Source organism: Pan paniscus, chromosome 15, assembly GCF_029289425.2.
Source record: "Pan paniscus chromosome 15, NHGRI_mPanPan1-v2.0_pri, whole genome shotgun sequence".
Taxonomy (NCBI): domain Eukaryota; kingdom Metazoa; phylum Chordata; class Mammalia; order Primates; family Hominidae; genus Pan; species Pan paniscus.
In genome coordinates this window covers 53,138,600-53,165,051 of record NC_073264.2, presented here as the reverse complement: position 1 = coordinate 53,165,051, position 26,452 = coordinate 53,138,600, and the positions used below count along the sequence as shown (strand labels likewise).

Below are 26,452 nucleotides of genomic sequence, written 5' to 3'. Positions count from 1 at the left end.
TCTTCTGACTGTGTAACCCTGGGCAGGTTATTTGGCCTCTCTGTGATGCAGCAGAAGTGGAGATAGTATTTTCCTCACCATGTAGTTAGAAGGATGTAATCAGGCATCCTCCTATCTGTTTAGAACAGTGCCTCACACATAAATGCTCAATGAGCATTGACTATTATGTAGAAATAAATATATATATTTTAAGACATGGTCCTATTCTGTCACCTAGGCTGGAGTGCAGTGGCACAATCATGGCTCACTGCAAGCTTAAGCTCCTGGGCTCAAGTCATCCTCCCGCCTCACCCTCTGGAGTAGCTGGGACTACAAGCATGGGCCACCATGCTCGGCTAATTTTCTTTCTTTTCTTTTCCTTTTCTTTCTTTTCTTTTTCTTTCTTTCTCTTTTTCTTTCTTTCTCTTTCTTTCTTTCTTTCTCTTTCTTTCTTTCTTTCCCTTCCTTCCTTCCTTCCTTCCTTCCTTTCTTTCTTTCTTTCTTTCTTTCTTTCTTTCTTTCTTTCTTTCTTTCTTTCTCTCTTTCTCTCTTTCTCTCTTTCCCTCCCTCCCTCCCTTCCTTCCTTCCTTTCTTTCTTTCTTTCTTTCTTTCTTTCTTTCTTTCTTTCTTTCTTTCTTTCTTTCTTTCTTTCTTTCTTTCTTTCTTTCTTTCTTTCTTTCTTTCTCTTTCTTTCTTTCTTCTCGAGATAAGGTCTTGGCATATTGCCCAGGCTGGTCTTGAACTCCTGGCCTCAAACTATCCTCCTACCTCAGCCTCCCAAAGTGCTGGGATTACAGGCATGAGCCACCATGCTCAGCCAAAATAGATTTCTCTAGGGAAGATTTCAGTTGTTAAGTAATCGCTACCTAGTGAGTAGATGGATCCTTGGTAAGGCTACTCCTGAAGAGTAAATACTGGGAAAGTCATTCCTGTTTAGTCTTAGAAATCTTTAAAAAGCAAGATTTTAAAAATTAATTGGATTTACCTATAAAAATTGGGAATTTTAGTAAGAGATCAACAGATTTAGAACCAGGAAGTTGGAGTCTGAGTCTTTGCTGTGCCACTTCCTGACTTTGTGAGCTTGGGCAATTTTTCCCATGTCTCACTCGATTTCCTTATCTGTGAAAATTACACATAATGGGGACAACAACTCACCACATAGAATTATCCCAAGAATCACAGGAAATAATAGAGCAAAAGCACTTTTAAACAGATGTTTTGGGCGTTTTTATTCCCTGGATGCAAACCTACTGAAAGCAAGTAAAGGTACTAGTTGTCTATAGGGTAGGCAATAGGAAGCCATGCTGGAGTTTAAAACTGAAGTGCAGAAAATCCACCCTAGCTTCAGATATGGATAATTTAGTAAGGTCTTCAGGTGTGTCACAAAACACAGACATGCAGTCAGTTCCGAGGACTCCTCTATCTCCATCTGTGACATTTGCTTACCAATAGCCAGATTGTGCTTTTATTTCCCCTCTACTCATGCAGAGGATTCAGACCCCACTCCGGTGAATCCTTGCTATGATGGGAGCCACATGTGTGACACAACAGCACGGTGCCATCCAGGGACAGGTGTAGATTACACCTGTGAGTGCGCATCTGGGTACCAGGGAGATGGACGGAACTGTGTGGGTAAGAGCCATGTTCTCATGTCTCCTTCTTGTAGCCCTTGTTTTTCCTCTGCCCTCCCCAGCCTTATGTCTGTAGAAGACAAGTATCTGTCACCTTTACAACCTCCATTGTCAATGATTTTAGTAGCTGTTAATCTGAATATAGTTATTTAAAAACTAAAGCATAGCTGTTTAGGTTTGAAGAGATGGTTTGGAGTGGAGTGGATTTTGCACCGGGGCTGTGAAAAGAAAACATCTGTTGCAGTTCTGGATGTTTTAAGTTTTATAATTTTGAGCTTGTAATAAGTAGTTCTTAGACTTACCAAAAAGCACATTTTCTGATTTTCTTTAAATTTTAGACAGAGATTGTGTGTCTTATATCCCCAAAAGGCAACAGTAGAAATTTCTTGATATTAAAAAAAATTGTTGGTTTTCTTCCAAGTATCCATTCTTTTTAAAACAGTTAAAGAATTCTTAGAATATTCACTTAAAAATTTATCTTCCTGTGGTGTTTACTTGAATGGCATGAAATTTTTACTATTTCTGATTATCTGCAACATGCATTCATATCTGATTTTTAAAAATTCTACATTTGCCAACCATTTGTCCCATTGAAGCATCATACTGGTGAGAAAACATTGAGTTTTTAGACCCTCCACTTCTGGGACCCTTGAATTAAGCAGAATTTTTCTCTTCTCATTTCTTCTTAGATGAAAATGAATGTGCAACTGGCTTTCATCGCTGTGGCCCCAACTCTGTATGTATCAACTTGCCTGGAAGCTACAGGTGTGAGTGCCGGAGTGGTTATGAGTTTGCAGATGACCGGCATACTTGCATCTGTGAGTTCCAAAATCATTTTCCTGTGTGGCCAAAATGGTGCTCTTTAATCTTGCTCTGTAATCTATCAGTGTTTTGACTTCTGCTATTCAGAGGCTCTGCTATATGGTTTTCTTAAGAAGACAGTTTACATCAAAATAACCCAAAGCTGGCTGGATGTGGTGGCTCACACCTGTAATCAGCGCTTTGGAAGGCTGAGGCAGGTGGATCGCTTGAGTTCAGAAGTTCGAGACCAGCCTGGGCAACATAGCAAAACCCCGTCTCTACAAACAATACAAAACATTAGCCAGGTGTGGTGGCACATGGCTGTAGTCCCAGCTACTCAGGAGGCTGAGATAGGAGGATTGCTTGAGCGCAGGAGGCAGAGGTTGCAGTGAACTGACAGCAAGCTAGTGCATTCCAGCCTAGGTAATAGAGTGAGACTCTGTCTCAAAAAAACAAACAAACAAAAAACAACAAAATCTCTCAAAGCTATGGCTCAGTTTCAGCCCTGTTTATTTTCACTGTTTTTCCCTAAATAGACATTTTTGGTGTTGAGTTATTGAAGGATGCCCACCTCAGTTGGGATTTCTGGCCCAGTCATGTAACAAGATGATGAACTTCACTAGTAAACACCTCCAGCTCTTTAGATAGAGCCTAAAGTATTTTTCAAATTAGAAGAGATGGATTTATAATTCACTGATGCATGTCCTACTTGACTGGCTAAAGAGCTCCTTCTGTAACAAATTACCTCTTCTATATTTCCAGAAAATACTACAGACCTAAAAATGGATCAAAAGAACTATCCCAATTCATCCCATTGATAAAGATGGATGAGAGTAAAGAAAATGCACTCTTTAGCCAGGCAGGGTGGCTCACGCCTGTAATCCCAGCTACTCAGGAGGCTGAGGCAGGAGAATCACTTGAACCAGGGAGTTGGAGGTTGCAGTGAGCCGAGATCACGCCACTGTACTCCAGCCTGGCGACAGAGTGAGACTCCATCTCAAAAAAAAAAAAGAAAGAAAATGCACTCTTTAATTCAGTGGGATGAGGGTAAAAGTGATAGGAGAAACTGCATGTGTGTGTGTGTGTGTCTGTGTGTGTAGCAATTGCTCTGGAGTGTTATAAACTTTAATTGAGGACTGCTTAGGTGATGGGTTTTTGTGCTTAGTATTTTAACAGCAAATTCATACCAGTACTTGAACTTTAATAGCATACAAACCATCTAGGAATCTTGTTAAAATCCAGATTCTGAATCACTGGACCTTGGGCAGGGTCTGAGAACCTGCATTCCCTGGTCTGTTGCTGTTGGTCTGTGGATCATGCCATGAGGAGCGAGGCTCATCCTTTGCAGGCCTAAACTCTGGATGCCCTTGTCTTCTTCTCTTTTCAGTGATCACCCCACCTGCCAACCCCTGTGAGGATGGCAGTCATACCTGTGCTCCTGCTGGGCAGGCCCGGTGTGTTCACCATGGAGGCAGCACGTTCAGCTGTGCCTGCCTGCCTGGTTATGCCGGCGATGGGCACCAGTGCACTGGTGAGTAACTGCAGGTCAGCCTCAATGACTGAAAAGTTGCTTTGGATGCACATCCCCACATAGATGGAGCTCTCCCAGAAAAGACAAAGGACTTCCTTTGACTCTAACAGCCTTGTGGCTGCCAAAATAGTGAGAAAAAAGCGTCCTTTGAGTTAGAAAGGGGAGCCAAGGGTGATTTCCTCTGGACTAGATGGGCGAGCATATATGGCTTCCTTGGCGGAGACGTTCCTGTAGCACTCGGGAACTTCTAATCTTGGTTCCTTGGAGCCAGCGCAGGCTGGAGGAATTTAGGGAAAGTTGCATACCTTCCTGTTAGGCGGTCTCCACCTTAATTCAACACTTATGGTTGTGCTCTTCTGCTTTAAGTGATATTTTAAGCAATCTCTAAACACATATATAATTTCTAATTTTTCTCCTCTTTCAAAAGAGAGAACTCCACATATATAAAAAGACACATATCAAAACTTTTCTCCCAGAAATCTATCTTTAAGACTTAATGCAGTATTTTATAAAAGCACCAAACCATTTGCAAGGCTAGCCATTGGAATTTAACTTAGAAAGAATGTGTGAGGTTGTTATTTAAAGGCTAGACATAACTCTCTGAGTATAAATGTCCATGAAACTAGGATTAGGAGTACTTTAAAATAGAAATCATTAAATAAATCTTAAATCACAAAAGGTTTTCCAAACATACCCTGTGGTATGTGATCAGATTGAAACTCAGTTTCACGTGAGTCACACACACACAGTTAGGGTAAAACAACACACTGGGGATGAGAGAATGGTGGGAAACGTGTTTAGAATGGGAAAGGGCCTGCTGGGGAACATGAACCTTAAAAGGCAGACTTTCCCCTGCTCCTGGTGTTGCTGTGTGCATCTGCCTCCATCCGCCCAGGCCCACCGAGCTGATGTGCTAAGAACAGCTTTGCAATTCCTGGGAGCTTTATACCAGATCCGAATAGCACGGGCCTCCCTCCTCCTCACCAGATGTTTGATTCTCATCCTTCTCCCATTCCTTTTTCCCTTTGGTTTCAGCAGGATGGGCTGAGTGGACAGCAGGCTGAGGCCATGTGTTACTGACAGAACAAAGGTCACTGTGACAGCAGCTCAGCCCTCCACTTCTCTCTGGATGGGGCAAGTGCACATGGTGGTTTCTGAGCCTCATTCTTACTCTTTCCACTTGTGCTGTACAGAAGCTCTGCTGCATGGTTTTCTTGAACAATTTATGCTGAACTAACCCAAAGCCGTGGCTCAGTTCAGCCCTTTTATTTTTTTCTTTCACTAAATAGATATTTTTGGTGGTGGTATTGAGAGTTGAAGCTATGGCTTGAATATTCGTCTTCTTCAAAACTCATGTTGAAACTTACATTCCACTGTGGCAGTATTGAGAGGTAGGGCCTTTAAAAGGTGATTGGATCATGAGAGCTCTGCCCCTATCAATGGATTAATGGGTTATCTTGGGAATGGAACTAGAGGCTTGATAAGAAGGGAGACCTGCCTAAAATAACATGTTAGCACACTCAGCCCCCTCACCATGTGATGTCCTGCACCACCTCAGGCCTCTACTAAGAGTCCCAACCAGCAGGAAGGCCATCACCAGATTTCAACCCTTGACCTTAGACTTCTCAGCCTTTAGAACTATAAGAAATAAATTCCTTTCCTTTAGAAATTACTCAGTTTCAGATATTCTATTATAAACAACAGGAAATTGACTAATACAGATGGTAACCCTCAGTTGGGATTCCTGTGTGTCTTGGTATTAGGCCCAGTAATGTAAGAAGACTATGGACCTCTTGAATAAACACCCCTAGCTCTAGATAAAGAGTATTTCCCAATTAGAATGAGGTAGATTTGTAATTCACAGATGTTTGTCCCACTTAACCAGCCAGGAGCTCCATCTGTCATAGATATACTGGTGAGAAAACATTGAGTATATCTATAATAGATACACTCTTTACAGATACCCTCTACAGGTATGGAGTTCAGGGTGAGGTGCCAAAGCCTGACAGTGGGAATGATGCTTTTCCTTCTTGTGGAACACATCGTTTGTTTGGTTTAACCCTAGTACCAGCTCTAAGAAATGTGAATCCACTGAGAAAAATCTTGTCTGTAGAATTTATTTAAACATCTGGCTGCTCAGATCAGCAGAGATGGTGCTTTAAAAATATTTAGTTCCTTAGCTCTCTTGTTTAAAGCAAAGAAGTTGAAATTAATTTCAGCCTAGATATGATGAGTGTTAATCGGAATATTAACTTAGATTAGATGCTGCATGCTTTGATCACTTCTACAATGATTCTGTCCCTCCTTTTTTCTTCTACTTGTCCTGCAAGACTTTGATTACCTTCTGGGGTCATGTTAGGGCTCTGAAATTGACTACTTTTCCATATTGGGAATTTAAGTATTGTCATTTTTTAATTTGCCCTATTTTTGTCATTTTCAATTGTCCCTATTTTATTTCTGGTTCTCTGCTTTTAGGATTCTTTCCAAAGCCTACAAACTAAAAATATGCCAAACTCATCAGGTGCTTCCCCCAGTGTATTGGTTATCTATTGCTGTATAATAAATTACCCTAAAATGTAGCAGCTTCAAGCAATAGACATTTAATATCAGTGGTCCAGGGACCTGGGAATGGCTCAGCTGGGTCCTGTGCTTTAGGATCTCTCACAAGGCCACAGTCAAAGTGTCTGGTGGGTCAGTGGTCTCATCTGAAGGCTTAACTGGGGAAAGATCCACTCGTGGTTATGGGCAGGATTCGGTTCTTTGAGGACCATTGGATTGAAAGCCTTGGTTCCTTGCTGGTTGTTGGCTGCCTTCAGTTTCTTGCCACTTGGGCCTCTCTAACACTACAGCTTACTTTATTAATGCCAGAGAAAGTCTGCTAGCAATATGGAAGTCATAATCACAAAAATGACATCCCTTCAATGTTGCTTTATTAATTAAAAGCAAGTTACTGAAAGGGTGGGGATTACACAAGACCATGAATACCACTAGGTAGGGACTGTTGGGGGCCATCTTAGAGGCTGCCTACCACAGCCACTTACCATGTAGTTGTCTTCTAAACTTTCAGATTGTGGAGTAGTAGAGAATGAATGGTCATTTTCTTAAAGACCTATGCATAAATCAGGCTAGGCTAATCATGAAAGTAACTTGAAGAATAAATATAGAAATATATGTGTATGTGTGCATATTTAAAGGCATTCCATAGGGTACATGTGTCTCAGTGACCAAAGAATAGAGGCTGTATTTTGTGGGAGCTATGCATTGTTAAAGCACATGCTCTTTTACTCCATCAAACTAACAATAAGGGGGTGTGGGAGTTTTTCTCCAGCCATAGTTTGTTAAAAAAAAAACCGGCTCCCTGGAGAGGCTGCACTTGGATTTGGGTTCTCAGTCTGGTCTGAGTCACTAGCCAGGAGGCTTTTATCCAAGTAGAGTTAAATCCTCTGCAGCTTCCCTCAATCTGGAGTGATTTCAAACTTGTGTTGGTGTGAGCTGGATATTTCTCAGACATGTTTGTCCTTTTGGATTGTTGTGACTTGGCCAGGTGCAAAAGCAGATTGTCTTGAGTTGGGACCTTCCCAGGAGGAGCAAGTGTGAGTGGAGGAAGCTGGGTTACAGATGGCCCATTACCCGGAGCCATCATTACTCAGGGGCCTGAGGGAAGATACTGACATTATTCTTTCTTGGGTTTCCTGGCGTTTTTTCTTTTCTTATTTTTTTAAATTTTTATTTATTTATTTATTTTTTTAGGCAGGGTCTTACTTTATCACCCAGGCTGGAGGGCAGTGGTGTGATTACAGCTCACTGCAGCCTCAACCTTCCAGGCTCAAGTGATCCTCCCATCTCAGCCCCCCAAGTAGCATGCCCAGCTAATTTTGGTATCTCTTGTAGAGATGGGGTTTCATCATGTTGTTCAGGCTTGTCTCAAACTCCTGAGCTCAATCGATCTACCCCCCTCAGCCTCCCAAAGTGCTGGGATTACAGGCGTCAGCCACCACACCCGGCCTAGCTTCTCTCTTCTTTGATAACGAAAGCATGATCTCCATTATGTGCCTGGCCAGGTTTCCTGTTCCAAGAATGTAGGTAGATGTTGGGTATGGTATGGTAAAATCAGTGTGGTTATAGGAGGAGGCAAGGATGAAGCTTGAAAGGAAGTAGTTTATTACACTTACAGGTCTGGAGTGGGTTCACCACATGCCACACAGGGGTACAATCAGCAGGGTGCCCAATTGAACAGATTGTGCAGTAGAGAGAGAGTGGGACCTGTGAGCTGAATCCTTTATTGGGATCTGGGATGGGTTTGAGGTTAATTGATGCCAAGAGATTTCACTGGGCTCAAAGGCAAGTGGGCAGTGGTGAAGGGGCGGGAGCCTGGGGGAACTCGAGGCCAGGGGTTAGGTTTATCATCCAACAGTTCCTGCTGGTTTTGCTCAGTACTGGGGCAGTGAGAAGGATGTTGAAGCACAAAAGCATGAACTCAAAGGATTTTTAACACATTTTCCAAACAGGTTCTTTACTAGCTTGATAGAGTGTAGAATTGCACTGAGATTAAGCTACCTCTCATTACCTGAGTGACAAAGGGGCTCTACGACTTCTTGAACGTTTTTGTCTTTATAGCAGTCCCTACAGACCCCTGCTAGTAATGACTAAGCATAAGCAGTGGCCTCCTTCTCCTTCTCCAATAAAGTTCCTCCCTTGCCAGGGGGCTGAAAGTCTTTCCATGTTTTCTCTCTTGACATCTGATGTCCTGTGCATGCCCAGGCCCCGGGACTCTAGTCTCTATCATGGTGTGAGAGGCCCTCCAAGGAGGAGTCAGGACTGCGAATTCAGGGAGTCTCAATCTTTGGGGCAGGAATTTCTCACTTGTGATATCTTCAGTCTCTTCGGGGACTTTCTCCTCCTTGTTGGTCATTTCTAATAGTTTCTGTCTACCCAGAACTTTAGTATCTTTGATGATGCCAACAGTATCTGTGGGGAGGAAGGCTGGTCTTTCAGATTGAGTCAGAATTCTTAGGCTGAAGGTTCTAAGCACATCGTTGATTTATTTGGTAGCTCTGGGGAATCCCCTCTCTCTTTAGTTCAAAAGTAACAATAAGAAACTGCTCCATGGGCTCCAGAAATAGGCCCTGTGTCTCAGGAATTCCTGCTTCCTGTCATTGCTTGGGGTTCCTGTTACCATTAGAAGTACTTTTAGCATGCGTATTGTGAATAGCTTTAATTTCCTGCATTCGGCTGAATGTTAATTTTTACAGCTTTAGTTTTACAGCCAGTTTTACAGCCTATTCCAGGTCCAAGGTATTGGATGGTCACCAGTTTTGCCCAGCTGGGCATTTGAATTGTCCTGTTGAAGAGGCAGAGCCAAGCTCAGGGATAATTATGACAACATTGGTTGATTTCAGGGTAACTGAGGAGCCAATCTGGTTTGTTTCTACCCTTGCAGATGAATTGATATCTGCTTTCTTGCCTTTATAGGCGAAATGATGGTATCCAGGGAGGCCAACCACTCACCTGGGTGGAGACTCTATGGGTTGCATTGAGTTCAGAATTTTTGGGGGAGGACTCCTAGGAACTGATATATGCTGACTAAACTCCCAGAGGCAGAAGATAAGCAGAATACTTACCTTCTAATTATAACATAAGAGATTGCTCTCTAGGGAACAGAACACCTACGCTTAATGCCCAGTGTGTGTACTTAATGGTATTTGAGAAAGCACATTAGTTATTAGAGGATGACCCAGTGACAGTGTGGTCTGGACAAAGGGTGGTGCAGGTAACTCTAGAAGAGGTTCCATGTGGGTCATGGGAGCCTCTTGAGGCTCCCATGGTGCTCCTCCCAGGGTGAGGAGCTAGCCCTGTTCCCAACCCATTCACATCAAATTTAGGGCTTCAAATATCTGTCTTCCCATGCCGATGTGTCTCTACCATGGGCTGCACCATATTGATGCAACACATTCTCATTTTCTAGGTTTCACACTGATCACACCATCCCACATTTTTTTTTTTTTCTATTCACACATTTTAAAGAAACTTGGTTATTACTATGGATGGAACTACTGCTTTGTTTTATTTTCAGCCAAGCCTTAATCGGACCTACAACCTTTGTTTATCCTCCTTTTACTCTGAAAGACTTCCTGTCTCTTAAGGTAGCTTATCTCATCCCTTGGGCGTTAGTTTTAACCATTAAATTCTCAGAGCTGCTTTTTTTCTGCTGGGGATGGGAGGGGTGGGTGACTTGCTATTGTCGGCATATGCGGATTTCATTAAATAAAAGGAATGTAAGTTGGCTTTTGTTTGAAGTGTCAGGATTTTGTAGTTTTGAGAAATATGATGGTGAAAATTAATCCTCATGGTGCTATGTGGAGAGTGTAGGGGCCTGAATTGTTTGTACTGATATGCCTGGCAAATTTAGATTTCCATTTTGTAAGTATTATTTCAAAACCCTAGATAATATTTTTTTCTTATTTCTTCTAAAAGTGGAAAGTAAAGAAAATACCTGGTTAATGGGGGTGTGGTTCTAGATAGTAAGATTCTAATTAGTCAAGACAGAATGTGCTTCTTAGCTGAAAAATATTTGGGCCTCATCTGGCTCCTTTGCATCTACAGACGAATGTTACAGGGAGATGGTGCCAACAACGAAAGAAAAAAAAAACCATTGTTGGATATATTTGTCTTTATTGCAGCATTGCTGAAAGGAAGTTAATGACTTATAGTCTAAAGGTTAGTTCAAAGGTAATAACTTCCTTGAATTCACTGTCAATGAAACATGCTGTAAGATGTGTTTTTTTTTCTGTGAGCGACTACCCATTTGATTTCTACACTGAACATGTTTAGTCTAGTGTGTTAACTCACATGTTCCTTGATTTTTTTTCTTCCTTTCTATTAAGCTTACCTTTAGGTGTCAGCATTTTTCTGCTCATGCTCAAAGGTCTTCTGAAGCTGACACCTCACTGGATGTTGATCCACATATCCAAAGCCCATGCAGTCGCACAGATTGTGTGAGTGAAGTCATAGTGTTCTTTGCTTCTTTCTTCTGTTTCTGACCTCTGCAGATGTAGATGAATGCTCAGAAAACAGATGTCACCCTGCAGCTACCTGCTACAATACTCCTGGTTCCTTCTCCTGCCGTTGTCAACCCGGATATTATGGGGATGGATTTCAGTGCATACCTGGTAAGTTTCAGAGGGCCAGATTAGGCACATGAATCTCTTAGCTCCTTCAGGGATATTTTTCTATGACAGCCCACTCTTGATTTAGCCTGGTCTGGAGCCTTGGTGGATTTTCCAAGCTGTGGATTTTTTTCCTTGGTTACCTCCTGCTGCCTAGTTTACTGATAGTTCACTGATTCGTAACATTTCTGGAGGCCTGCAGGAGACGACCCACCCATCGTCCTACCTCATAGCAGCTCTGGTTAACTGCCCTAGTGATCTGCTTGACCTTGATGAGTGCAATTTGGATGAAGTGTTGAGATCAAGCTTATTAAGCAGAGCCTTATGCGCCGGTAGCCAGGGTTAAGCCCGTGGCGACCGTGTTAGAGGAGCTTGGCTAGCTTGGTGCAGTCTCGTGAGTGCCGTTGGCTTGCAGCTTCTCAGACTTAACCTGTGGGCCTCAGGGCATGAATGAGCTTTGGCTTGTTTTCTCCAGAGTCCCTTGGGATGTTGGGCAGATGCCACTGCTATCCCTCATTTTCCCCAGATGACAATAGGGAGGGGCTGGGCTGCTTTACACTTAGAGCCAGCTAGGGACCCATAGGATGAACTGGAAGAACTGGAGAGAAATGAGGTAAATAGTGGCGAGGTATTATAAAATAAGAATCTCGGGCTCCAAAATCCCAGCACTTTTCCATGCCACGCTGTGGGCTGGTGAAGTGGATGGGTTGCAATGCCTTCTATTTCTCTTTTGTGTCTTCCTCTGCCTTGATCCTGGAAGACTCCACCTCAAGCCAGACACCCTGTGAACAACAGCAGCGCCATGCCCAGGCCCAGTATGCCTACCCTGGGGCCCGGTTCCACATCCCCCAGTGCGACGAGCAGGGCAACTTCCTGCCCCTACAGTGTCATGGCAGCACTGGTTTCTGCTGGTGCGTGGACCCTGATGGTCATGAAGTTCCTGGTACCCAGACTCCACCTGGCTCCACCCCGCCTCACTGTGGACCATCACCAGGTGAGCTTAGGCCTGGGGCTCAAGAAGCAGAATGGCACTGGTGGTAGGTAGATCATAATTCCTGCCCGGACCACGCAGGCACAGGGCCAGTCACCATCTTTCATAGCCTCTTTCCTCCTGAGAAGACTTGAATAATAGTGCGTACAAATATGCATGTTTGTGTCATAAGGACATAGAGATATGCAATACATGACACATATGATCTGTTACACATTGGCCTCTTAGACCCTTGTCCAGTACAAACTGAAAGTTGAGATTGTGTATGTAGGTCAGACTGAGAACACTACCCTAGACCTGTTAGAGCAGCTTAGGGAGATCTGACAGTTAGAAGATCTGGCCAGACTGGCGTTTTGACCAGAAGGAAAACTGCTTTCCTATGTAACTATCTTGTTTACCTCTGCCTTCTGAATGGCAGGAAACAGTATGAACGCTCTGTTAGTATCAATAGGAAAAATTAGAAAAATAACACCTGCTAGTGGAGCCAGTTAGTTTTCTCTAAACTGACAATCCCAGCCCTCTGTAACCCAGCCCAACATCTCAGAGGAGGCACAGACATCTGGTTTCTGTTAGCCCATACAATCTGAGAACATGCCTGCTACCATCTAGAGCATTCCCCAGCTGGGTGGGGCATGGTGATCAAGTGCTCACAGTCGATTCCAACAGCAGGCAGATAAGGCAACTTTCTGTTCCTTGTTGAATTATTCAGGGATAGGTAAAACTTGTTTCCTTAATCATTACAGAAGAACTTTATTTAATGAAGAGCATAGGATTGGCTTGATACCTTTTTAGCCAAAATGATTCCGACACAGCTTGCTATCCAAAGATCCATTTTTACTATTGAGAAGGGTTCCATAAATACCAGTCTTGGCTTTTAATGTGTGAAAGTAAGAAGAACTGGAGAATTACCAATAGTTTTTTTCCCTTTTAATGGTGTTAATTGTTGCCCGGGTATGGTGGCTCATGCCTGTAATCCCAGCACTTTGGGAGGCCGAGGCGGGTGGATCACGAGGTCAAGAGATTGAGACCATCCTGGCCAACATAGTGAAACCCCGTCTCTACTAAAAATACAAAAATTAGCTGGGCGTGGTGACACGCACCTGTAGACCCAGCTCCTCGGGAGGCTGAGGCAGGAGAATCACTTGAACCCAGGAGGCAGAGGTTGCAGTAGGCCAAGATCATGCCACTACCCTCCAGCATGGCAACAGAGACTCTGTTTTTTGTTTTTGTTTTTGTTTTTTAAAAAAAGGCCAGGTCTTGGTGGTTCTCAGATAGGTAAAAATTGGTAATGGTTTGATCCATAGTCCCTCTTTGTTTCTATTTTTAGGAAAAGATTTTAAAGGTCCAAAAAAGGTACGAGAAATTCTATTTCCCTCATGCCTTCTCTTTGAAAATGTCTTGGTTCTAACTCCATCTGGGATTTGAAGAAATCAGATGGTTGGGAGGTGCCTTTGGGGAATGGTTCAGAATTCAATTAAATTTATTAAGACAAGCATGTGTTAAGGACAATGATTTTAAAGGGGGAACCAAGATTTTAAAGGGGGAACCAAGAGACTGAGAAGTGAATGACGAAAATAGGGTCGTGTTCTCTTGTGCGGACTTTTTCCTGCCCACACTCTCTCGGCGCTGGTTTGGCCCCAACTGCTATCTCTGACTGGTCTCATGTTTGATGGGGTCAGCTTGAGGGAGGGTAAGGACGCTCTGTGCCCACAATTTCAAAATACTTAAACCCTTGCCAACCAGAAGCACAAGAGAAAGAAATTCATGGTTGGGTTGAAAAGTAGCAAATAGTAACGAATGAAAGGGATGCCCATGTATGAGTGATTTGGGACACGCATTTCCCAGGAGTTAGGCATGTCTCTTTGTTTGGAATGCAGACACATAGCACAGGGTGGTCCCTTAAAGCAAAAATGGATCCTTGGAGTTCTGAATGTGGAGCAGGGGTGGAATTGGGAACTTCTCCAGGGAATCCTGCAGTGTTTGAGGAAGTAGCATTTCCCTCTCTGTGTTCCTTGAGACACATTTGGCTGAAGAAGTCAGAGTCTTACCTTCTCCACGGGGTCTTAAAAAGAGCTTTGTTTTCCATGGGTCATGAGCTACAGTGACAACTAAACGGCATTCGCTTCCCCCAATTCTGGTGAGTCGTGCAGTTGAGCTAGAACTAGTTGGGTTTGAGCTCTGACAACTTCATTCGCAGTCTTTTGTGTTCCAAGAGGAATTGTAGGTGCTGGAACCTGATCATAATGCTCCCAGCTTTGTTCTTTAGAGTCATTGGAGGGTTTTGAACGGAGTGACATGAAATGCCTTTATGTTTAAAATGGGCCATTCTGGCTGCTGCTAATTGAGTTTACACTGGTTTTGGAGAGAGTGAGGGCATAGAAGGGTGGAAGCAGGAAAACCAGTGGGAAGGCTGTTGCAGAAATTGCAGGGAGAGGATGAGGCTTTTTGACCAGGGTGAGAGGGTGCAGTAGTGAGAAGTAAAGATATTCTAAGTGGATTCTGAAGGTATCCTTGAAAAGAGTTTTTGACATATCAAATGTGGATGGTGAGAGAAAGGAGGGTCAAGGATAATTAGGTCTGAGCAGTGGAAAAATGGAGGTGCCATTTACTCATATGGGAAAGACCAGGGGAGCAGCTGGTTTGATGGTGAAGGCAGGGGCTCAGTTTCTATTAGTTTCTGATTTCTATTATACATCTAAATGGTGGTAGCAAGTAGGGTTATTGGCTATGTGATTCTGCAGACCATATGCTTTCAGTTGCAGGAATTAAAAAGGAAGGGGAAGCACCTCCTCTTGTTTAAGTTCCTTTGGGTAGTCCTAACATAAATGAACAAGTTATCTCAATAACCTTCTGCAGCAGAGTCTTCTCAGAACAACCTGTATTTTGGACAAAGCCTCAATGGCACTGTGGAAGCAGCCTGGGAGGAAACTGCTTTGCAACCAAAGCCAGCAGGACTTCAACCATGGAGTGAGCTGTGAGGGAGGGGACAAGAGGAGAGGATGCTGGAGAAAGAGGGGGAAAGGGCAACATGGCAGGAAGCTAGAGCCTGCAGGAAAAGATTCAGCTTTGAGATAATCCCAGGTGCAGGGTGGCTAAAGCAATTCTGGAAACTGGGCTGTGGAAGAACCATTTTTAAGCTGTTTGCCATCACCTCTGCTATGCTTTACTACTAATTCCACTCAGTTTTACCTTTACTCCATGTAGTTTTCCAGTGGGTAGACAGAGGGCACCGTGGCGCTGGGCTTTCAGTAATACTTTCTAAGACACACACTGGCCAGTCGCAAGATGGCCCTCTCCTCAGCAGCTTTGAGCTTGAAGCTTGAAGCAAGTGGGGAATGAATACAAATTGGCTTTAAGCATCACCTCGGCTACTGAGTCTCCAAGGATCACCTGCACAAGTGCTCTGTCAGCAGAGGCGCCCGAGGTACAGGCAGGATGGGCCTTGTGGGCCTCTCCTGGCCAGAAGGAGATCATGCCCCTTCCCAGGCTGAGTGAGCTGCACTGCTGATCTTACCTCCTCTTGTTCTTTCTTGATGTGGCTGGGCCTTGATGACAGACCCTCCTGGCAAGAAAGAAGCATCAGATGATCTATTTCTGATTCCCATGGTGGAGAAGTACTTAGAACACATTTGCTTCCCAAGTTTGGTGTCCACGGGCTTGGCTGAGACCTGGACAGTAGGAGAAGGAAGGCCAGGAGGCCAGGCATGGGGTCTCGAGCTACATTTTGCATTCTGTCCTTGACTCACAATCAAAGGTTTTTCTTCTTCCCTCTTCCCCATCTGCTCAGAGCCCACCCAGAGGCCCCCGACCATCTGTGAGCGCTGGAGGGAAAACCTGCTGGAGCACTACGGTGGCACCCCCCGGGATGACCAGTACGTGCCCCAGTGCGATGACCTGGGCCTCTTCATCCCCCTGCAGTGCCACGGAAAGAGCGACTTCTGCTGGTGTGTGGACAAAGATGGCAGAGAGGTGCAGGGCACCCGCTCCCAGCCAGGCACCACCCCTGCGTGTAAGCACCTGGCCGCCCCCGCTCCCCTCAGCTGTATCTAAGGCCTTTGCTAGGGATGGTGCCTGCTGTGGTGAAATGGGGGGACATGTGGGGTCACCAGGTCTAATGAAAGAAGTCACTATGTGCTATGTTGATTTATAATCTGGTCCACACAAGATCCCAATTTGCGTTTGGTGTCTGGTTTTTGTCATTAGCAGCTTCCATAATTGGAACATCTGCAACTCGGTTCAGCAGGCAGTTACTTCCCCTCCCCAGCCCAGGGTGACAGGGGACACGTGTCACTCTGGAGTCCTAAAAGGAAGCTGACACAATGCTGGCTCTGTTTTTTTTTTTCTTCTCTTGAAAAAAAAAATCTGTTCTGCTTTGTTCTGAGGGAAGTGTTTTGCTGTCTTCTTCCCTAGTAAATGGCAGATTTACATAATTGATCCTTAAAAAAACCCTAGAAATTAGAATTTCTTTTGAAGAACATCTGGAGCACATCTGCGTAGGGCGAAGAACTTTTGATATTTTTGGAGGCTCTGGTATGTGGTAAAGTAACTTTTCTTCCCATCTCCCTGCCTGACCTTGTTCCCCTTCCTGCTCTCCCACCCTCTCTCCCACAGGTATACCCACCGTCGCTCCACCCATGGTCCGGCCCACGCCCCGGCCAGATGTGACCCCTCCATCTGTGGGCACCTTCCTGCTCTATACTCAGGGCCAGCAGATTGGCTACTTACCCCTCAATGGCACCAGGCTTCAGAAGGATGCAGCTAAGACCCTGCTGTCTCTGCATGTAAAGTGGATTTCTCCTGTCGGGGGCAGGGCTGCGTGGCTTTCCCAGTGGGAGCCACCTCACAGGCCCTGTTGCAGTGAGGTGGACTGGTGCAGGGAAGTCCTGGAGGGTTTCTGAGCTGCAGCCCATCGGCATGGGCCCGATGCCACCACCATAGGACCAGGGCTCTCTCTTGCTGGGAGTCACCTGTCACTGACCAAGGCTGTGCTCTCTGGTTCGTTCATGGGGTTTCAGATAATATGGAAAGGGAACTTTAGAGTTGTCAGCACATGGAGGCTGTATGGTGATCCAAGGGAAAATGGACCGACTCTTACCCTAAGTCCCCAGGGTTCTATGTCATAACATCTCCATAGAAATCCTGGAAATCAAAGTGACAGGACAACTAGTCACAAGGTGTGATCTCTGCGATTTGTTGGGGACTCCAAGTGTAAGTCAGTTAATGACTGTCTCACCGTTGCAGCCCTTCCCTTTCACTTTGGTTCTGTCCCTTTGACCCACTTCTTTCCTAACCTTCCCTGACTCCATAGATGAAAACTTGAGGAGTGTGTGATGCTGGGAGAGGAGTGGATGGAGCCTTCCCCAGGGGATGTTTGATGCTTCCTGAGCCAGCAGCCTCCCTAATGCAAGGCACCCCATTTTGGGGAGCGGGTTTTCTCAAAAATGGAGGAAAAATAAGGGTGGCTGTCTCGAATGGCATCGACACAGTGGAAAATCATCTGATTCCATTGTTGAACTTCACACTCCAGGCACTTGCTCATCCCTAAGAAAGAATAGTACGGCATTCAAGTTTACATTTACTTCTGTTAATGAACTACACTTATTTGGTTCCAGAAAAGCTTAGAGGCAGCCAGTGTTTAGGAAGAGATGTGTTCTTTTTAAGATTCGAGTTTGTTGGGTCCTGTCCCCTCCCCCAAGAAAACTCTCACATTGTTTTGTAAAACGTTCTCTGGAAGAGGTAGAGACTAAGAAGTTGACATCACTTTAAGCTAACCCTCTTTTATTCAAGTCATAGAGCTTGATTGCCTTTCTGAACATGCCCCTGACCAGGACAGGGTGGTGATGGTAGTGGTAGTGGAACTGAAAGAAATGGGACATGGGTTATTTGCACATTTTAAGGAAATTTACTTAAACTGGGACTTTTTCTCTAACCTGAGGTTATGACATGGGTTTATGAATCCCATGATTCCCGGGTTAATGGAAGCTCATTTGAATGTGTACTCTTGCCTGGGACAAACGACTTTTCAATTTTCAAATAAAAGTGTAGTTGACCTTAGGCCCGCCCCCCATATAAGCTGCCTGTTTTTCCACTGAAGCCAAATCCCGTTTTGTACAATCTTTCTTGGCTGACTATGCTCCCAGGGGGCGTAAGTGAAGCCAAGCCCCAGGAGGCTGTTAGGCAAGGCAGGAACTTGTATGACCTCAGGGACAGCCAGCTAACCCCTGAATGTTGGCTTTGCACATCTGCTGGGCTTCTCAGAGCAGGAGCCTGGATTGGAAACTGAATGAAGCAAGTTCTGCATGGAGTTGAGGAAAAATATCAGACTCAACATTTTTTTAATTTTTATTATTTTTTAAAAGACTTGTCATTTATTTAGCAATGAGGAGGAGAGACCTCACTAGCCAGAGGTTGGATAACCACTACTCCCTAGTTCCTTAACCCAATAAATTAGATTTTTTCCTTCTTTTGAGACAGGGTGTAGCTCTGTGTTGCCCAGGCTGCAGTGCAGTGGCACCATCTCGGCTTGGTGCAGCCTTGACTTCCTGGGCTCAAGTGATCCTCCCAACTCGGTCTCCTGAGTAGCTGGGACTACAGGTGTGTGCCACCATGCCCAGTTAATTTATTTTTTGTTTTTTAGACGGGGTCTCACTATGTTGCTCAGTCTCGAGCTCCTGGGCTCAAGCAATCCTCCTGCTTTGGCCTCCCAACGGACAGGGATTACAGGCGTGAGTCACTGTGCCTGACTACACTTTCTTTAATACAGGATATAACCAACATCTTGCCTCCTAAGAGTCAGGGGCAGGAGTATAGGTGATTGTACTTCAGGTAGAGGAAAGATCTCATTCACAGAGGAGGGGAGAGTAGATTTTGTTGGCATATAGTGGCAAATTTTATTAAGGCTCTGGGAAAAGTGCTGATGACATTGGGAAAAGATTCAGTTTTTACCCAGTAAAATATTAAAAACTTATTTTGCTTAAGGCCATGTCCTCTAATTACTGAAGGGGCTGATTTTTTTTTTTTTTTTTAAATCATCAGTCATAATAGCACCTATTGAAGGGCTCACTGTATACCAATTACTGATTAGGACACTTTACAAGCTCTTATAGTATTAATTTTTATAGCAACCATATGAAGCAGGTACACTATTGGCCTCATTTTGCAAATGAGACAAACGCATAGAGGTTAAATGCCCAAAGCCACATGGCTACTAAGTGGCTGAGCCTAGATTTCACCCGAGTGCCCACATGTCCAGCTACTCTGCTCTGTTGCCTGCAGGATCACAGTGCAGTGTTGCTCACTGCAGCCGTGCATGAGCAAGGCAGCTGGTGTGAACAAAGGGGAAATGTAACCTAATTCTTCTAATTCTATGATTTGATGCACAAAGGGCTCCATAATCGTGGGAATTGATTACGACTGCCGGGAGAGGATGGTGTACTGGACAGATGTTGCTGGACGGACAATCAGCCGTGCCAGTCTGGAACTGGGAGCAGAGCCTGAGACGATCGTGAATTCAGGTCAGCAGCTTCACTCAGCAGTCTGCATTTCATTTGATTCTACAAAGTCACTTGTCTACTTTACGCCGAAGTCTCCCCTCGATTTTTCTCCATTAGGGGAGGTTAAGTTCTAGGCAAGTGTATGACTAGCCCCCTCTGTAAGCAAACACCTTCATACATACGGAATGAAATAGGTGATTCCTACTGTGCGCACTTCTTAAAAGAATTCATGGTAAGAATTCAGGGTGACACCTTCGTTTATTCAGCCTGGCTCTGGCACTGTGGATGCCGGTTGTCATCAAACTGGTAGGTCTGCTGGTCTAGAAGCTAGAGGTAGTGGAATATGTAACAAAAGTACTTGTTTCTCTATTAACCTGGTTCTTGGGGACTTGGAGACACTTGGGCTTTGTTTTCCCCTGCTGACCCCCCTGCCCACCCGACCGTTGGAGGGCTTCAGGTTTGCCCTCCATATCCTGCAAACACTCCAGTCCTGACTTTGCTTTATTTCCAGGTCTGATAAGCCCTGAAGGACTTGCCATAGACCACATCCGCAGAACAATGTACTGGACGGACAGCGTCCTGGATAAGATAGAGAGCGCCCTGCTGGATGGCTCTGAGCGCAAGGTCCTCTTCTACACAGATCTGGTGAATCCCCGTGCCATCGCTGTGGATCCAATCCGAGGGTCAGCTGGGCTTCCCTAATTCTTCTCTTACCTGTAGATCCTGATGTGAAGCCCTTGGGTTTTAAATACAATGTGGGGAAGGTCAGAACAAGAGAGTGAAAGCTCAAATGCATTCATGTAACAAAGATTTACTGAGGATCTAAGAGGTGTCAGGACCTGTTCTAGGAAAAGACAAGGTCTGTTCTTTCATGGCACTTATATTTTATTAGGAGGAAACAAGACTGGTATAAACAATATTAGTCTGTGATGTGATATGTAGAAAATTCAGATAGTGTTGTGAGAACTAGGGCTACTCTGAATCAAATGATCAGGCCAGGCCTCAGCTGACACTTAAACTGGAAGTGAAGTGGGATTCCTCCAGCAGCACATTTAGAAACCAGGGTTGACGCTCACAGTAGGGCCGACCTACATCAAGTGACATTAGCCAAAGCTCAGACACCTCTGGCTTCAATGTTGCTGTAGCAGAAATCAAGATAAACATTTTCCCTGTCTGTATAATTGCTAAGGTCATCAAATGTGACATACAGGATTTGTTCACTGTCTCAGTACTTGTTACAATCAGGGAGAATTTTTATATCTTGAGAAACTCTTGCCATGTTTAAGTGGAGTTTCTACGAAATGAAATTCCCAGATGCCCTTCAAATCAGTAAAGAAAACCTTCAGCTTTAATTTTCAGGTAAGTGCTTTTTGACTACGAACTACTTAGTGCAGTGCCTCAAAGGTGGTTTCAAACTTTGGGTTCTACACACAGGAAAAGTACCTGTATCCTTCTCTATTCCAGTTGACTTAACAGGAATTAATAGCCCTCTTAAAAACTCTTTGCATAGGCTTGCCTTTCTGACATTTGGACATTTGGAAGGTCCTTTTTTCTTTTTTTTTGAGACAAGGTCTTGCTTTGTTGCCGAGGCTGGGGTGCAGTGGCACAGTCTCGGCTGACTACAACCTCCATCTCCTGGGTTCAAGCAATTCTCCTGCCTCAGCCTCCCACGTAGCTGGGATTACAGGCATGTGCCACCATGCCCAGCTAATTTTTGTATTTTTAGTCGAGACAGGGTTTCGCCATTTTGGTCTCCAACTCCTGACCCTGGGTGATCCACCTGCCTTGGCCTCCCAAAGTGCTGGGATTATAGGTATGAGCCACTGCGCCCGGCCCCTTATTCCTTCTTGGTGCTTGACCTGAAAACTGGGGAGAGCTGCCATCTTGTAGGCAATGATACTTTGGCCATGTCTCTGGAGTCTGGGGAAAAAGCATACTTTTAAGCTGAAATCCACATCACAGCCATGAGTTTAAATATGAAAGTAGAACTTTCTTATCCAGACAGCAAATATAAATGCTAAAGGACTTGAATTTTTAATAAAAAGAAAACCCACCTTTGAACCAGGTTGCAATATAACACATGTAATTACATCTCCTTCAACTGCGTAACAGAATGGTTGTCAAGCCTTCCTGCATATTTCTCATTTGCTTTCTATAGATTTCACCTTTACAACTTTCTTCCTCTGGCAATCCCCAAATAATTTACACCAAATATCTGTGTGAGCTTGTTTCACACTTATTGTTTTTGATGATATTAAATCATTTTGGGGAGGAGACTGATCAGAAGCGATGAAGCAATGATATGCATGCTGTACCCTCTGGCCACCTCCACCTTAGCGCAAAGTGGAAACTGTTTTCTGGCTTTTGCTCTCAGCTTCTCTCTGCTTCATCTGTTGGGCATAAGGGATGAAATTCGCAACAGGGGAAACCTATGGTTTCTTCCTCTCCTCTCACTGAGGTTCTCTGTAGCCCAACTGATTTATTCAAAGCTTCTATAGCTTTTATAAAATAGTATTTTATAAAAAGTGCTTTCAACATTATTTCTGCTCTAACTATAAACCTGTTTGTTTCCTTATAACCTATTTCCACTTAATAGGACCATATTTCCTCGTTAGTATCTGTTATGAATATATTTCATTTTTAACGTGGCATTTAAAAGGTAAAGTGCTTAACTTAAAATGTTTCCATCCCTGGGTGCCAGGTACCCCTTCAAGTACCAAATTGTATTTTTGGCAGAAGAAAGAACAGTTTCCCTCTCAAATCCCTGGTCCACATCTCTTCAAGTTCCATAGTTTGTATCAAAGCCATTCCTAACAGCTGTATTTGTTTCTATTCTAAAACCCAAGATCCAATTCAAGACTTCAACAAACGGAGGGTTTTGGGGCAGTTGAGTCAAGGGGTATCTCGGAGGCAGGGATTCTGATAGTAACTTAGTAATGACTTCTCCCACATAGTGACAATAATCAGAAAACCTTGTGATACAGGTAAAAGTGGAATATGGCTGTGTATTAGTTACCTACTGCTGTGTAAGAAATTGCCCAAACCCTCAGCAGCGTAAGATAACATTTAGTCTCACAGTTTCTGTGAGTCAGGAATCCAAGTGTGTCTTCACTGAGCTCCTCAGGCATGGAGTCTCTCACAAGGCTGCAATCAGGTAATGGCCAAACTGCAGTGATCACAAGGCTCAGCTCGGGGAAGACACAGCCCAAGCATGCTCACATGGGCTACAGGCAAGACTAATGTCTCTGGCCAACAGCCCTCAAGGACATCAGTTCCTTGGCACATGTTCCCCTTTACAGGGTAGCTTGCAACATGGCATCCAGCTTCCCTCAAAGGGAGCAAGAGAGAGCCCCTAAGGCAGAAACCAGTTTTTTGAGACCGAATATCGGCAGTGATAGCCTATCACTTCTGCTATACTCTATGCACTAGAAGAAGCAAGACACTAATGCAGCCCAAACTCAAGGAGATTGCTTAAGGCTATAATACATGAGGAGATGGAGATCACTGGGGGCTGCTTAGATGCTGCCTACCACAGGCTACATAGCTATTCTTTTACAATCTTGATTTTTAACTTACAGCAACTTGTACTGGACAGACTGGAATAGAGAAGCTCCTAAAATTGAAACGTCATCTTTAGATGGAGAAAACAGAAGAATTCTGATCAATACAGACATTGGATTGCCCAATGGCTTAACCTTTGACCCTTTCTCTAAACTGCTCTGCTGGGCAGATGCAGGTAATACTACTGATGGAATGCAAATAGATAACCTCTCATCACAGTGAATGTGAGCACTAACAGATTTTACTACAAAATGAAATCCCATCACTTAGATCTCCTTTCTTTGGTCTGTAAACTTTTAAGAACTATTAAATGAGTCTTAAAATGAACTTTCTGGGGTTTGGGTGGAGGGAAGGATATATCAAGCAGTAAGTTTGTACTGCTTGCCTGACCATGAGTGCCTGGCGTATTTTTAACAGTTAAAAGAATTAGCCATTGTTGAACTGACAAACTTAAGTGAAGTTATTCTTATGCGGGGAGAGGGTCACTATAACTTACCTATAAACATCTGTTATAATGCTAAGGACATTCTTTGGAAAGCATTGTAGCAGGGTAGCTTCCTTCAGTAATAACATGGGTATTAGCAACCTAAATTTGTTTGCTTTTATCAGCACAACTGAAAAAATGCTGTGTGTCTAGTTCTATACTAAAGAATATGAAAAAGACTGTTCTTGAATTTGTAATCTAATAAAAGGGCCTAATGTACATAGGTCACTTTTATAACCCAGTTGTTTAAAACAAGTTACATTTCCTAAAAGGATTTGAAATTTAAATCAGGGCTCCATGAGAAACGTGAAACTTGGAAATTCTTGAATGGTTTAGCTATTGTAAAAATTTTTAAGACTGATTCCTTTACATTGAAATATGAGTTATGTTACCATTTTAGTCACTTTTTTCCTCCTACCTAGAAAATATTTTAAAAATACTAAGGATTTTGGTTAAAAGGTTGCCTCAGTAATTATAGACATAGCTTACAAAGGGCAAGTATTTACCCAGATGTTATAATTTATAAGCTAAGGCTTGAAATCACACAAATTATAAAAATAATTATGTTTAATGCCCTACTTTGGCAGAAACTTACCAGATTTCAGTAAATGCAATCCTGTCTTCCAAAAAAGGATTGAAAGTTTGAATCTCTACTGAAAACTGGAGACTAGTAATAGGACAGGTAATTTTACAGTTGCTAATCTATGACTGTAATGGAAGTAAAATATCCTATTTCCCCATTCTATCACTGTGTCACTATCACTATGTCACTATCATTTTTGGCAAAGCAGCTGAAGGACCTCATTTTCCCCCTTTGTTTTAAAAGGAACCAAAAAACTGGAGTGTACACTACCTGATGGAACTGGACGGCGTGTCATTCACAACAACCTCAAGTACCCCTTCAGCATCGTAAGCTATGCAGATCACTTCTACCACACAGACTGGAGGAGGTGAGCCCCACAAATTCTGGACAAGCCTGAAAAGGCCAACTGTTCCAGAGGACACACCACTTGTTTTACCAAAAGTCAGTACCTGACTTGACTCATTAAGCCCTCTGAGGCTTTTGTTTCATCACCTCCTCATTGGCAGATAAGATCCTTCAAGGATGTTTTTCATCCTTTCATGTTTTTGAAATCATCCTTTTACTTCACCCAGAAATCGAATGGTATTGCTCACATATAGCTTAAAAAGTAGCAAAGCTATTTGATAATTAACTGTCTCAAAAGGGAGCATATTAATCTAAATATGTTCTTTAGAGAATAAGACTACCCTTGATACCATGAGCTATATTACAGGGCTTAAGTTGGCTTTTGACACTGTGGACATATTGTCTGAGGGACCGAAAAATACTATTTAGACTAGTTCTCAAATGAGGAACTGTGGAACATTAAAGTCTAAGCCCTTTACACCATGCCCTACAAATCTGATTTGATAGCTCATCATGTGATTCTAACATGCAGCTAGAGATGAGCAATGGATTTAGAGCAATGGTCTTCAAACTTCAGTATGGCTTTAGCATCAGCCCTTGGACAGAGAAGGCTGCCAGAAATTTTCCTCTATTGCAACTGATTTTCTGTAGCTAACTTCTTTATCTAGTAAATGACTCTCCCTGAATTCACTCTTGCTTTCTGTTACCAGGGATGGTGTTGTATCAGTAAATAAACATAGTGGCCAGTTTACTGATGAGTATCTCCCAGAACAACGATCTCACCTCTACGGGATAACTGCAGTCTACCCCTACTGCCCAACAGGTAAAAAGTATGCTTTAGGATGCTCCTTTAAATTAGCAGGGTAGAGAAGGGATATATATGGTATTTGATTACCCCTGCTGCCTGTGACACTGCCACCATTGCCTTCTTCCTGCCCTGAGGGCCAGTCTTTACTACCTTAAATCTACCTAGTTTATACTACCTTAAATCTAAAATCTACCTAGTTTAAACACAAAATGCAAAGACTTGCTGTTGCAACTTGGTTACAATATACTCACCCACCACCCTGTCCCACCCCTGCTCTTCTCTCACAGGAAGAAAGTAAGTACAGTAATGTAAAGGAAGACTTGGAGTTTACAATCAGAACCTGGACCCTAAAGAACAGTGACTGCAAAGGCAAAGAAAGTAAAAAAGGAATTGGCCATTAGACGTTCCTGAGCATACAAGATGAACATTTTTTAGTGCAAAAAGACTTTTGTGAAAAGCTGATACCTCAATCTTTACTACTGTATTTTTAAAAATGAAGGTTGTTATTGCAAGTTTAAAAAGGTAACAGAATTTTAACTGTTGCTTATTAAAGCAACTTCTTGTAAACATTTATCAATATTTAAAAGATCAAATTCATAATATTTAAAAGATCAAATTCATTCAACTAAGCATTAGAGTTTATCATTCAACTAAGCATTAGAGTTTAAGACTCTAAACCTGATTTTTGCTATGGATTTTTTCTGGCCAAGAAATTAAAGCACATGTGATCAATATAAAAATATAATCCTAAACCTTGACAGTTGGAGAAGCCAATGCAGAACTGATGGGAAAGGACCAATTATTTATAGTTTCCCAACAAAAGTTCTAAGATTTTTTACCTCTGCATCAGTGCATTTCTATTTATATCAAAAGGTGCTAAAATGATTCAATTTGCATTTTCTGATCCTGTAGTGCCTCTATAGAAGTACCCACAGAAAGTATCACATTTATAAATACCAAAGATGTAACAATTTTAAAATTTTCTAGATTACTCCAATAAAGTGTTTTAAGTTTTCCTATGACTTAAGGATCTATATTGTCTCTAGGACAAAGTTGGGGGTTGGCATATATGCCTTAAC

At 43.3% G+C, this 26,452-nt stretch overlaps 1 protein-coding gene across 4 annotated transcripts in view; it reads left to right on the top strand.

Annotated features, from left to right (window-relative positions):
* The window catches only part of NID2 (nidogen 2), a 65,495-nt gene extending 39,100 nt beyond the window's left edge, over positions 1-26,395 (top strand). For 2 of the 4 annotated variants that reach the window (XM_034937553.3, XM_008957067.5), the window contains 13 exons: positions 1,468-1,611; positions 2,300-2,428; positions 3,799-3,942; positions 10,992-11,111; positions 11,869-12,102; positions 15,887-16,108; positions 16,711-16,880; positions 19,484-19,613; positions 20,104-20,275; positions 23,171-23,328; positions 24,464-24,587; positions 25,276-25,388; positions 25,661-26,395. In XM_034937553.3, the coding sequence (XP_034793444.2) occupies positions 1,468-1,611; positions 2,300-2,428; positions 3,799-3,942; positions 10,992-11,111; positions 11,869-12,102; positions 15,887-16,108; positions 16,711-16,880; positions 19,484-19,613; positions 20,104-20,275; positions 23,171-23,328; positions 24,464-24,587; positions 25,276-25,388; positions 25,661-25,671 (1,871 nt within the window). In that variant the 3' untranslated portion in view covers positions 25,672-26,395. The other 2 variants (XM_055097585.2, XM_055097584.2) reach the window with 1 other exon arrangement.
* The last annotated feature ends 57 nt before the right edge of the window (positions 26,396-26,452 follow it).